This window comes from Symphodus melops, assembly GCF_947650265.1.
Source record: "Symphodus melops genome assembly, chromosome: 2".
Lineage (NCBI taxonomy): Eukaryota > Metazoa > Chordata > Actinopteri > Labriformes > Labridae > Symphodus > Symphodus melops.
The window spans coordinates 519,791-532,290 of NC_136692.1; the positions used below are offsets into that span (position 1 = coordinate 519,791).

General features: G+C 49.3%; 2 protein-coding genes across 2 annotated transcripts in view; one reads left to right on the forward strand and one right to left on the reverse strand.

The window, feature by feature from the left end:
* The window catches only part of LOC306818293 (calpain-2 catalytic subunit-like), a 14,843-nt gene extending 5,987 nt beyond the window's left edge, over positions 1-8,856 (reverse strand). Inside the window, exons 1-9 of the mRNA XM_079335802.1 lie at positions 8,485-8,856; positions 5,772-5,841; positions 3,235-3,353; positions 2,425-2,558; positions 2,071-2,239; positions 1,908-1,991; positions 1,750-1,835; positions 1,600-1,665; positions 1,358-1,518 (exon numbers count right to left, since the gene is read on the reverse strand). Coding sequence (XP_079191928.1) covers positions 1,358-1,518; positions 1,600-1,665; positions 1,750-1,835; positions 1,908-1,991; positions 2,071-2,239; positions 2,425-2,558; positions 3,235-3,353; positions 5,772-5,841; positions 8,485-8,721 — 1,126 coding nt within the window. The 5' untranslated portion in view covers positions 8,722-8,856. The remainder of the gene's footprint in view (positions 1-1,357; positions 1,519-1,599; positions 1,666-1,749; positions 1,836-1,907; positions 1,992-2,070; positions 2,240-2,424; positions 2,559-3,234; positions 3,354-5,771; positions 5,842-8,484) is intronic.
* Positions 8,857-12,414: 3,558 nt separating this feature from the next.
* The window catches only part of LOC306820422 (calpain-2 catalytic subunit-like), an 11,606-nt gene continuing 11,520 nt past the window's right edge, over positions 12,415-12,500 (forward strand). Inside the window, exon 1 of the mRNA XM_079338250.1 lies at positions 12,415-12,500. This exon is cut by the window's right edge and continues 444 nt beyond it. The gene's annotated coding sequence lies outside the window, so the exon portion shown is untranslated.

Sequence of the window (12,500 nt, forward strand, 5' to 3'; positions counted from 1 at the left end):
CAGGGATGGTTCCTGTCCTGGTTCCTGTCCTAACAGAGATGGTTCCTGTCCTGGTTCCTGTCCTAACAGGGATGGTTCCTGACCTGGTTCCTGTCCTAACAGGGATGGTTCCTGTCCTGGTTCCTTTCCTAACAGTGATGGTTCCTGTCCTGGTTCCTGTCCTAACAGGGATGGTTCCTGTCCTGGTTCCTGTCCTAACAGGGATGGTTCCTGACCTGGTTCCTGTCCTAACAGAGATGGTTCCTGTCCTGGTTCCTTTCCTAACAGTGATGGTTCCTGTCCTGGTTCCTGTCCTAACAGAGATGGTTCCTGTCCTGGTTCCTGTCCTAACAGAGATGGTTCCTGACCTGGTTCCTGTCCTAACAGGGATGGTTCCTGACCTGGTTGCTGTCCTAACAGGGATGGTTCCTGACCTGGTTCCTGTCCTAACAGGGATGGTTCCTGACCTGGTTCCTGTCCTAACAGGGATGGTTCCTTTCCTAACAGAGATGGTTCCTGTCCTAACAGAGATGGTTCCTGACCTGGTTCCTGTCCTAACAGGGATGGTTCCTGACCTAACAGGGATGGTTCCTTTCCTAGCAGAGATGGTTCCTTTCCTAACAGAGATGGTTCCTGTCCTAACAGAGATGGTTCCTTTCCTAACAGAGATGGTTCCTGTCCTAACAGAGATGGTTCCTGACCTGATTCCTGTCCTAACAGGGATGGTTCCTGACCTAACAGGGATGGTTCCTTTCCTAGCAGAGATGGTTCCTGTCCTGGTTCCTGTCCTAACAGAGATGGTTCCTGTCCTGGTTCCTGTCCTAACAGAGATGAGTCCAGTACTTACAGGGTTGGTTCCTGTCCTGGTTCCTGTCCTAACAGGGATGGTTCCTGACCTGGTTCCTGTCCTAACAGGGATGGTTCCTTTCCTAACAGAGATGGTTCCTGTCCTAACAGAGATAGTTCCTGTCCTGGTTCCTGTCCTAACAGAGATGGTTCCTGACCTGGTTCCTGTCCTAACAGGGATGGTTCCTGACCTGGTTGCTGTCCTAACAGAGATGGTTCCTGTCCTAACAGAGATGGTTCCTGTCCTGGTTCCTGTCCTAACAGAGATGGTTCCTGTCCTAACAGGGATGGTTCCTGACCTGGTTCCTGTCCTAACAGGGATGGTTCCTGTCCTGGTTCCTTTCCTAACAGTGATGGTTCCTGTCCTAACAGGGATGGTTCCTGTCCTGGTTCCTGTCCTAACAGAGATGGTTCCTGTCCTCACAGAGATGGTTCCTGTCCTAATAGGGATGTTTCCTGTCCTGGTTCCTGTCCTAACTGAGATGGTTCCTGTGCTGGTTCCTGTCCTAACAGAGATGGGTCCAGTACTTACAGGGATGGTTCCTGCAGCCCCCTGCTGTGGATCCTCTCCTCCAGGTGCCGTCGAACTTGCTGACACTCCAGTGTTTGATGGCGTCGTCCTCGATGGCGTCGGGGGTCAGAGTGCACACCTCGATACGAGAGTAGTGACGCAGGAACTCGTTATAGGACATCCTGCAGAGAGAGGAGAGAGCGCTCCATCACCGACATGTCGAATAGATGATCTTTGTTTGGTTGTCTTTACTGTTAACCAACCAGAACTCTCCGTCCTCTGCGTTGGCGTGGGGACAGTCTCCCTGCACATAGTTCCACTCTGATGATCTGTGAGAATACAAAAACAACATGTCAACATGTCACCCAACTGGATGCAGCTCAGGCTCCGCCAGTAAGTGTTGCCATGGTTACCCGTCGCTCCACGCTCCCGTCCACTCCACCTGACCCCACGGGTTCCTCACCCTCACCAGCTTCTCCATCCGGCCGCGGAAGTTCACCTGGAAACAAGGACAATATTTAATCCTCTTCCATCATCATACTCTCATTTCCTTTTGACAAAGTGATGTCACCTCCACGGCGCCGGTCAGTGAGTAGGCGTGGCCTTTAACCAGCTTCTGTCGAGTGACGGCCTCCGAGTCTGAAGCGCTGGTAATCTGCAGAGAGGAAACAAGGGTTGGTTCATCGTGGTCATGGACACCGTCATGATGAGCAGCTCAGATTCGTCAGACTCACGTCGATGGAGCAGCCCAGCAGCGCTCCGGCTTCCAGCGCCTTCTTGACGATGTGGAACAGGTTGGATGGAGGTTTCTGGAGGTCGTAGTTCTCAGCGATGCCTCCTGTGAAATCCTCAAAACCCTCCGTGGTGGAACCTCCAGACAGAGCCTCGTAGCAGCCGTTCACTCTGAGACAGAAAACACAGACTGTTCAATCCTTCACCTTCATTAAGACTGAGGGGGCGTGGCCTCTTTCAGCGAGAGGTGGGAACATCACTGAGCCGTTTAGTCGTCTGAAACATGATCCAGGTTCCTCAGACTCTCAGACCACCTGACCAGAAGGTTGTCGAGTTCATTCCCTGTTCTCTCTTACTTGGCGTAGGCTTTCTCCAGCAGGGCGCTCCAGAACTCCCTCCCCTCAGCAGAGTGCACGAACATCAGCTCGCCGTCTTTCACGGGCAGACGGTCGTCGATCACCACGTCCACCCACTCGCCAAACTGCCAGAACTACAGACAGAGAGAGGAAACACAGGGAGGAAGTGAGAGTCAGACTTGCTCTGGGTTTGTTGTTCTCAGCTCTGAGTTCACACAGAGCGGAGCGGTTTATGTTTCACTTTGTAGGCCCCTCCCTCTCCCCGTCTCACAGTGAGGCAGGGGAAGTGTGTGTGTGTGTGTGTGTGTGTGTGTGTGTGTGGGGGGGGGGGGGGGCGCATGTGAGGGCATGTGTCGTTCAGGTCGCGGTGTCAGGGCGAGCTCAAACATGCAGGTTTGTCTCAGTGCAACAGAAGGACAGGCTGCACGGATCCTGCAGAGCTGAGCTTCAGCACACACAGAACCTGAACCCGAGCTAAAAAGCCTCTGCATGTTTCTAATAAGCTCCAGCAGCAGAAAGCTGCTCAAACTAGGATCAATGTTGGAGATGAAACATGGAGAGAGGTTAGAACGCAGAAAGCTTTACAGACCCATGCAGAGCTGGCTAAACACTGAAGCTACAGTGTCCACCACATGCAGAGCTGGCTAAACACTGAAGCTACAGTGTCCACCACATGCAGAGCTGGCTAAACACTGAAGCTACAGTGTCCACCACATGTAGAGCTGGCTAAACACTGAAGCTACAGACTGCTCCTTTAAACTCTGACAGCTGTTCATGATGTTGATTTCCTGTTGCAGCGTCGTGCGTTACCTGGAAGTGGAAGATGCCGGCGTAGTCGTCTCCAAAGCCCTGGTCGGAGGGAACGACTCGGGCCATCACAAACTCGTTCAGGGTCAGAGAGGCGATGGCCGCCAACAGCCAGCAGTCCCCTGCACAGACAGGAAGACACTCAGTGTTAGGGACTCAGTGGCGGCGCCCCCTGCAGGCTGCAGGCCTCAAACACACAACGTCACGTCCAGCTCTGCATCTCTACTCGGGTTTTCCCGTTTTCCTGTTTTATCTGGACCTCTGCTCTCACTTCAGATCCTTCTCTTCCGCCTGTGGAATCTGCCCTCTGGAGGTGTCTGCCTGATCTTGCTTCTCTAGCTCTGCAGTAAAGACGGTTTGACTTTGAGTCCGGACGGAGGAAGAATGTCCCCGTGTACCTGTCTGTACACGAGGACGCTGTTCTCCTGGAGGGCATGAATAAAGTTTTTCATGGAGTTTAAATAAAGTTTTAATGAAGGGAGAGAGAAACAGGCGTTGTTGTTTAATGACTCTGATATGTTGTTACTCTGATTATGTAAGAGAAGATCAACATGAGAGGAGGAGGAAAAAACAGCCTGACCACAAATATTCAAAGCAGCTTTAACGAGCAGGAGGTCTCACTCTGAAGGAAGAATCCTGCACTGACTCTGAAGTCTGAAAGTCAGAGTCTGTAAGTGTTTCCCAACAGCAGAGTCGGAGCGCGGCTGTGGTTTAAAGAAGGCACGACACGCTGATGAGTCACCACCACAACACCGTGTGTGTGTGTGTGTGTGTGTGTGTGTGTGTGTGTGTGTGTGTGTGTGTGTTTATGTCAGGGTGTGTCTCTGCTGGCTGACATCCCCCCCCCCGCTCTCTGATGTGCGTGCCTGCTAACCTCTAACAATAGCTGGCAGGCTTCTTCCTGTCTGCGTGCTGCTCAGCGAATCAGAGCGCAGCGTGGCAGCAGCTGTTCCACATTAAGTTCTGCTGTAAACACGGAGCTGTGTTCTGCACACTGACTGACGTCCAAACATCAACTCACGCATCACTTCCTGTTCCTACTGTTCATGTTTAAAGCTGCTCACTGACAACCACAGGTGAAGTGAGGGGGCGGAGTCACGCCGCCCCTGAACCACCACCGAAGGAAGTAACAGAGACTGTGTGTGTGTGTGTGTGCGAGTGTGTGTGTATGTGTGTGTGCGAGTGTGTGTGTGTGTGTAAGTGCGAGTGTGTGTGTGTGTGTGCAAGTGTGTATGTGCGAGTGTGTGTGCAAGTGTGTATGTGCGAGTGTGTGTGCGAGTGTGTATGTGCGTGTGTGTGTGTGTGTGCGTGTGTGTATGTGCGAGTGTGTGTGTGTGCGAGTGTGTATGTGCGTGTGTGTGTATGTGTGTGTGTGTGTGTATGTGCGAGTGTGTGTGTGCGAGTGTGTATGTGCGAGTGTGTGTGTGTGTGTGCAAGTGTGTATGTGCGAGTGTGTGTGCGAGTGTGTATGTGCGTGTGTGTGTATGTGTGTGTGTGTGTGTATGTGCGAGTGTGTGTGTGTGCGAGTGTGTGTGTGAGTGTGTGCAAGTGTGTGTGTGTGCAAGTGTGTGTGTGTATGTGCGAGTGTGTGTGTGTGTGTGTGTGTGAGTGAGTGTTTATGTGTGAGTACTGTGCACAGTAGAGTAGAATAGAGTAGAATAGAATAGAATAGAGTAGAATAGAATAGAGTAGAATAGAATAGAGTAGAGTAGAATAGAGTAGAATAGAGTAGAATAGAGTAGAGTAGAATAGAATAGAGTAGAATAGAATAGAGTAGAATAGAATAGAGTAGAATAGAATAGAATAGAGTAGAATAGAGTAGAATAGAATAGAGTAGAATAGAGTAGAATAGAATAGAGTAGAATAGAATAGAGTAGAATAGAATAGAGTAGAATAGAATAGAGTAGAATAGAATAGAATAGAGTAGAATAGAGTAGAATAGAATAGAGTAGAATAGAGTAGAATAGAATAGAGTAGAATAGAGTAGAATAGAATAGAGTAGAATAGAATAGAGTAGAATAGAGTAGAATAGAATAGAGTAGAATAGAGTAGAATAGAATAGAGTAGAATAGAGTAGAGTAGAATAGAATAGAGTAGAATAGAATAGAGTAGAGTAGAATAGAATAGAGTAGAATAGAATAGAGTAGAATAGAATAGAGTAGAGTAGAATAGAATAGAGTAGAATAGAATAGAATAGAGTAGAATAGAATAGAGTAGAATAGAATAGAGTAGAGTAGAATAGAATAGAGTAGAATAGAATAGAGTAGAATAGAATAGAGTAGAGTAGAATAGAATAGAGTAGAATAGAATAGAATAGAGTAGAGTAGAATAGAATGGCTTTATTAAAGTGCACACAGCTAAAAAGAAAAACCACAGAAGAAGAAAACAGTAAGTGTCATGAAGGTGGGCTGTGTGAGGTAGCAGCATTAACACTCTCTCTCTCTCTCTCTCTCTCTCTGACTGTCTGGAGCCTCAGGTGCGTTCAGGGACAGTGTGAAAGTGAGGACTCTGTGGTGTGTTCAGGGACAGACAAAACTCACCAAGAGCTCCCTGGCAGATGTCGGTCCTGGTGGCTCCGCCCACAATGAACTCCGGGTTAGACACCAGCTCCTAAAAGAGAGAGAGAGGCCGTGTGGTCATCCTGCAGATCATCATCAGGTCCACCATGAAGGTCTCAACTCACAAGGTGTGTGTGTGTGTGTGTGTGTGTGTGTACATTCCCCCCCCCGTACAGTGTGTGTGTGTGTGTGTGTGTGTGTGTGTGTACATTCCCCCCGTACAGTGTGTGTGGATGGAGACATGAGCTAATCACACCTATTTGGTTTTTTGAAGCAGGCTGTAAACATGTTCATGTCTGCTGTAAAAACAGGCTGTTTGAATGGGTGTGTATGTGACTTCCTGTGCTGCTGCAGCCAGCCTCTAGTGGACACTCCAGGTACTGCAGCCAGCCTCTAGTGGACACTCCAGGTACTGCAGCCAGCCTCTAGTGGACACTCCAGGTACTGCAGCCAGCCTCTAGTGGACACTCCAGGAACTGCAGCCAGCCTCTAGTGGACACTCCAGGTACTGCAGCCAGCCTCTAGTGGACACTCCAGGTACTGCAGCCAGCCTCTAGTGGACACTCCAGGTACTGCAGCCAGCCTCTAGTGGACACTCCAGGTACTGCAGCCAGCCTCTAGTGGACACTCCAGGTACTGCAGCCAGCCTCTAGTGGACACTCCAGGAACTGCAGCCAGCCTCTAGTGGACACTCCAGGTACTGCAGCCAGCCTCTAGTGGACACTCCAGGAACTGCAGCCAGCCTCTAGTGGACACTCCAGGTACTGCAGCCAGCCTCTAGTGGACACTCCAGGAACTGCAGCCAGCCTCTAGTGGACACTCCAGGTACTGCAGCCAGCCTCTAGTGGACACTCCAGGTACTGCAGCCAGCCTCTAGTGGACACTCCAGGAACTGCAGCCAGCCTCTAGTGGACACTCCAGGAACTGCAGCCAGCCTCTAGTGGACACTCCAGGTACTGCAGTGTGGAGACAGCTGATGAATCAGGTGCTCGTCTCTGACGTGTCTTCATCATGTTGCTTCGTCTTCTCTCTGGAGTTCTTCTTCTACTCTTGTCTCACAGTTTTCGTCTCTTCTGTCCTCTTTTCATTTTCATGTTGAAGACAAAATGTTTCCTCTGATTTAAAAGACGCTGGAGCCTCCTCACGTTATCACTCCCTGATTATTCCCATGTATTTATCAGAGGACAGATGTCCACCTCAACACCAGTCCGTCCACAGACTCAGATTGTTAAACCAGAGTGGGTGTGGCCCCGCCCCTCCGACCACGCCCACTCACCTGTATGTTCAGCTCATCAGCTGTACACAAACATACAGTCTGAATGTTCTTGTTTTTACGATGGACTCTGTTCCAGGAGACACTCCCTCCTCTTCCTCTGTGACACATCTGTGTGTGTGTGTGTGTGTGTGTGTGTGTGTGTGTGTGTGATACTGAAGTATAACGGGACTTTGTAGCGTTTACTCCCTGTGACACAGAAACCAGGAAGCAGCTCAGATTTTAGGTTGGTAGTGAGTCATCGGTGTGGAATGTGAGATCTCTGAGTCATGCTCAGATGTTCCTGCACGCTTTAAGAATTTAACTTTTTTATAATCCTTCTAAATACCAAACACAGTTAAGGATTAGATTTCCTGGAGTGATTCTGAAAGTCTAACACATGAGGAAGTACAGGTGGAACTCTCAGGACCTCTGACATCTGCAAATACAGCCCATTCATCGGCCAATAATATCGGCCGATATCAGCCTATCCATTACTCCATTTCTTCACCAATCAGAGAGCAGTTCTGTCACCAGCAGGGGGCGCTGTATGGATCACAGCGAGTCCAGAGCTGACCGTTCACTTTCAGCTGAGTGAGCATCTGTCTTCATGAAACATCTTTGATAGCTGAGGGATCAGTCTGTGTTCTGTGTTCTGTGTTCTGTGTTCTCACACTGAGCCACAGGTCGGGTTCAAACCCGGGCCGCCCGCCTGCACATGGAGCGCACGCTGACCACCAGTGATTCTTCTGAGCGCTGTAACATCATGACCTTGACATGATGCTGAAGGTCACCTGAGGAGTTCAGCGTCCTCAGCAGGAGAGAGACTCCCTCCCTGTCTGTCAGGTGTTCAGACCTGCAGGCTCCATGTGGGCCTTCATGGTCAGGAAGGTTCTGTTGTGACGACAGCAGGTCACATGACTCACTGATCTGAGTGGGTGCAGGGAGAGTCCTCTTAGATCAGGGGTGTCCAAAGTGCGGCCCGGGGGCCATTTGTGTCTCTTGACTTCAAATGGAAGAATCAGAAGATTTTGGCCCCAGGCCTCATCAGATGGCATGTTAGCGAGGGAGACCTAAAGCCTGACTATTCTTTACAAAACATCAGAACACAACAGTTTCCCACTGCACTTAGTTATTGTGTATTTACATTATTTTTTGAAGAGGTCGAAATACAAAAATTTCCTTCCAATATTTAAAAACAACAAACAAAAACCCCCCCGTGGCCCGTGAGCGATTCTAACGAGACAATTTTGGCCCGCAAGAAAAACAGTTTGGACACCACTGATTTAGATCCTCATTATCTCTGCAGAGTGTTCCCATCAGGGGGATCAGCTGAGTTACACACACACTGGCCCCGCCCCTCCGACCACACCCACCCTCTGAAACTCAACACAACCCCCCCCCCCCCCTCCCGTCCTGAACCCCCGGTGGTCCGCTTCTTACCGTGGGCCTCTTCCAGGTGACCCCGCGGACCTTGTAGGAGCTGCGGCCCAGGTCCTTGAAGCCCAGCGCCTCCGGGGCGGCGGGGAACATCGGGTCACAGAAGAGCTGCCCGGAGGAGCGGCACTGCGCGCGCAGAGCGGCGAAGTCCTGGTTCAGGTACCGCGTCGCGTTCGCGTTGGTGCCGAACCCCGCGGCCAGCGCGCGCTTCTTGGCCACGTTCGAGGCCACGCCGGACATGATGGAGGCGAGAAAAGAGTCAAGACACGAAGAAGAAAAGTTCTTCAAAAGTCCGCAGATCGTCCACACAAACTTTTCTCCTCTGAGAGAGAGAGAGAGAGAGAGAGAGAGAGAGAGAGAGAGAGAGCAGACCTCCGCCCTGAAAACCAGAGGAGGAGTCTCTCTCTCTCTCTCTCTCTCTCTCTCTCTCTCTCTCTCTCTCTCTCTCTGAAAACAGGAAATGATTTCTGCAGTGATAAAAAAAACCCAATATTGAGGGGTTTCAATCAGTGCGCGAGTGTGTTTGTGTGCGCGCGCGTGTGTCTCAGTGCGCGCGTGTGTCTCAGTGCGCGCGTGTGTGTGTGATGATCTTTGAGTGTGAGTGAGATGTCAGCTGTCACACATGTGGACAGGTAGTCACACCTGTGTGAGCTGTAAACACAACAACAAGCTTGATAAACAGCTTTGACTTCACTGAACTGAAGGCATCTGTGTTGTCATGGCGACAGCTTGAACCACAGACTGTGAGCACACTAACCCTCAGGGTAAACAATCGTGTTAGCATGATGCTAAGCTAACAGTGGTATTCAGGTGGTTGACATCCTGAACTCTGACGTCTTTGTTTGAGTTGACGGTTTGAATCCTGCTCCAGATGATGATCTATGGAGCTCATATCACACAGAGAGCTCAGAGAGCATGCCGTCATGTGTGGGCCGACTGCTGCCTTTCAAACAAATTCAAGATAAACCAAATGAAAGAGACTCTGTGTTTAATCATGTGCGAACAGACAGAGCGCTCAGCTCATCTGTGAGCGTGTTCATTAAACTCCTCCCACTTCAGATCATCTGTGACAGAACAATGACCTCCAACATGTAAAGGTTAAAGGTCACATGACCTCGTCCTCTTCAGGTGAAATCAGTGTCCTCGCTCCTCTTCATCATGTGTGTGAAGTGTGTTGTTGTAAATCCACTCTGATCCTGTATTTGATCATGTCTATAAACCCCTCTATTTCAGCCCTGCTCAGAACAGGCTGTTTCTGTGTCTGTAGCTTTAAATATGTAAATGAGCTGTGTCTGACCACGCCCCCTCTCTGCTCAGAACAGGCTGTTTCTGTGTCTGTAGCTTTAAATATGTAAATGAGCTGTGTCTGACCACGCCCCCTCTCTGCTCAGAACAGGCTGTTTCTGTGTCTGTAGCTTTAAATATGTAAATGAGCTGTGTCTGACCACGCCCCCTCACTGCTCACAACAGGCTGTTTCTGTGTCTGTAGCTTTAAATATGTAAATGAGCTGTGTCTGACCACGCCCCCTCTCTGCTCACAACATGCTGTTTCTGTGTCTGTAGCTTTAAATATGTAAATGAGCTGTGTCTGTAGCTTTAAATATGTAAATGAGCTGTGTCTGACAGAGTTAGTGAATGTGTATCGATGTTTGTTTGCAGTCGTCTCCCGCACGCCGCGCCTGATGACAGAGACGTGGCGTGTTCTGTTATCATAGAGGTCGTGAATGTGTTGACCGTCTCGCTCTGACATCACAGACACTTTCTGTGAGTGTTTATACTTTAAAGTTGGATGTGTGTCTCAGTGTGTGTGTGTGTGTGTGTGTGTGTGTGTGTGTGTGTGTGTTGACTAGCAGCAGGGTGGAGGAGGGTTTGTTGAGTAAACAGTCGGCGTCGCTCCTCCTGGAAAACAAACAGAGCAGCTGACTCGGCTCTTTATACGGACAGATCGGACCATCAGCTGTGATTTAAATATTCACACTCAAAGCGTCATTCTGTCTCCTGTCCAGCAGGGGGCGGCGCTCTCTGAAAGTATCTGCTCTCAAAGTGTGGTTCATGTATTCTTCAACACAGCATGATATTCATTTGGTCAATTACGGTCCAATTTGGAGACCATAAAGAGGGGGAGGAGTCAGGGCGGGGCTACCTGTGATTGACAGGCTGCCATGGCGACATGAAAACGCCCTGTTCAGAGTTTGGATGTACTTAAAGGAGCTCTGAGGAGAAAACTGAACTTGTTTTTTTTTTGTCAAAGTAAGTGACCATATTTGGAAAAGTGGGCGGAGCTGGAGTGGGGTGGACGGCCCACTTTTCCAAATATGGTCAGATGTGGTTGTGTAACGGTCCAGCTTAGATTTGATACATAATTATATTTGATATTATTTTGGAGCATCAAACCTGTGATGCGTTCAAATGCAGCCGCTTCCTCACCTGTCAATCAAACTCCTGCAGAGAGAGACCCCCTCCCACTCAGACCCACTCACAGTCCAGACCAGGACTCAGAGACCTGCTGGACCCCTCTGTGGGTCCTCTCACTGTGTGTGGGCTCCCTCTGGTGGTCACACTGAGGACCTGACTCTGTGTCCTGAGAGCTAAACTGGCTGTTTTTTTAACCTGTGCTCTGTCTCTGGTCACTTCCTGTCAGTACCTCTGGTCACTTCCTGTCAGTACCTCTGGTCACTTCCTGTCAGTACCTGTGGTCACTTCCTGTCAGTACCTGTGTTTTGTTTCCTCTGTCTCTCTGATGTCCGTCTGATGAATGAATGATAGAAGTATTAAAGGAGATCTTGTCCTGCAGATGTTGGACACCTGTGATCGTACCTGAGATGATCCTCTACCTGCTCTGTTGCTGAGGCTAGTGTTAGCTTAGCGTCACTGTGACGTGGTCAGCTGGCGTGGAGTGGGAGGTCAGGGTCGTCCGTCTCACTTTAACGCCCCGTGCTACGAGACTTCCAGGCGCCGCTGTGGAGGCGGGCCATGTGGGTGGAGACGCTCGACAGTCGACGCCTTCCTAAAAGAAACCTTCATCCTCTGCCGCTCCACAGGAAGTCTTTTTCTTTTTCCACATTAAGAGTCTTACTAGAGGACAGAGGGTGTGGCCTACAGAGGGAAACCCTTCAGGCTCCACTGTTACTGTGACTCACACACACACACACACACACACACACACTCACACACACACACACACACACACACACACACCCACAATAAGCTGTGACTCAGGTCTAAAGAATGAAGCTTTCTGAGTTTGGTCTCTGCTGGAGGATCCACCCTGAAGCCTTCAAAGTAAAAGCATCCATGTTTCGTTGCAGTCACAAAAAACAGGCCAGTCCTCTGGAGCACGTACAGGTGGTGTGTGTGTGTGTGTGTGTGTGGGGGGGGGGGGGGGGGGGGGGACAGAACAGGAATCTGAATAAAGAATAATAAACATATAAACAGTTGATCAGTCTAATGCAGGGGTAGCCCACCCTGGTCCTCGAGGGCCACTATCCTGCATGTTTTAGTGATGATGATCAGGATCGTGATCAGGCTGATCATTTGAATCAGGTGTGTTGGAAGAGGGAGACATAAAACATGCAGGATAGTGACCTCGAGGACCAGGGTTGGACACCCCTGGTCTAATGTAACTCAACTATAAGTAACACGCGATGCTCTCATTAGTCCTACTGCTAACAAACTTCACACAACACTTCCTGTTTTATAAAGCCTTGACCTGCCCAAACCAGCAGGATACTTTTATTTTGAAAATATACAGGTATGCTGCTACATCCTGTCACCGAATTAGTTTAATAGCAAGAAAACTAGATCACTTCTCTGATGACCTGACTGAAGCTCTTTCAGCACATTATTTAATTATTAAAACCGGAAACACAAAATGTCAAAAACAAAGTGATGATGATCAACCAGCTGATGTTCATGTGAACAGCCCTGTTTATAAGCTCATATATATATCTTGATGTTGTTTCGGTTGATGTCATGGTTTTAAAACTTGTCCAACCTTTTTTTACAGAAGTTAAAAAGTC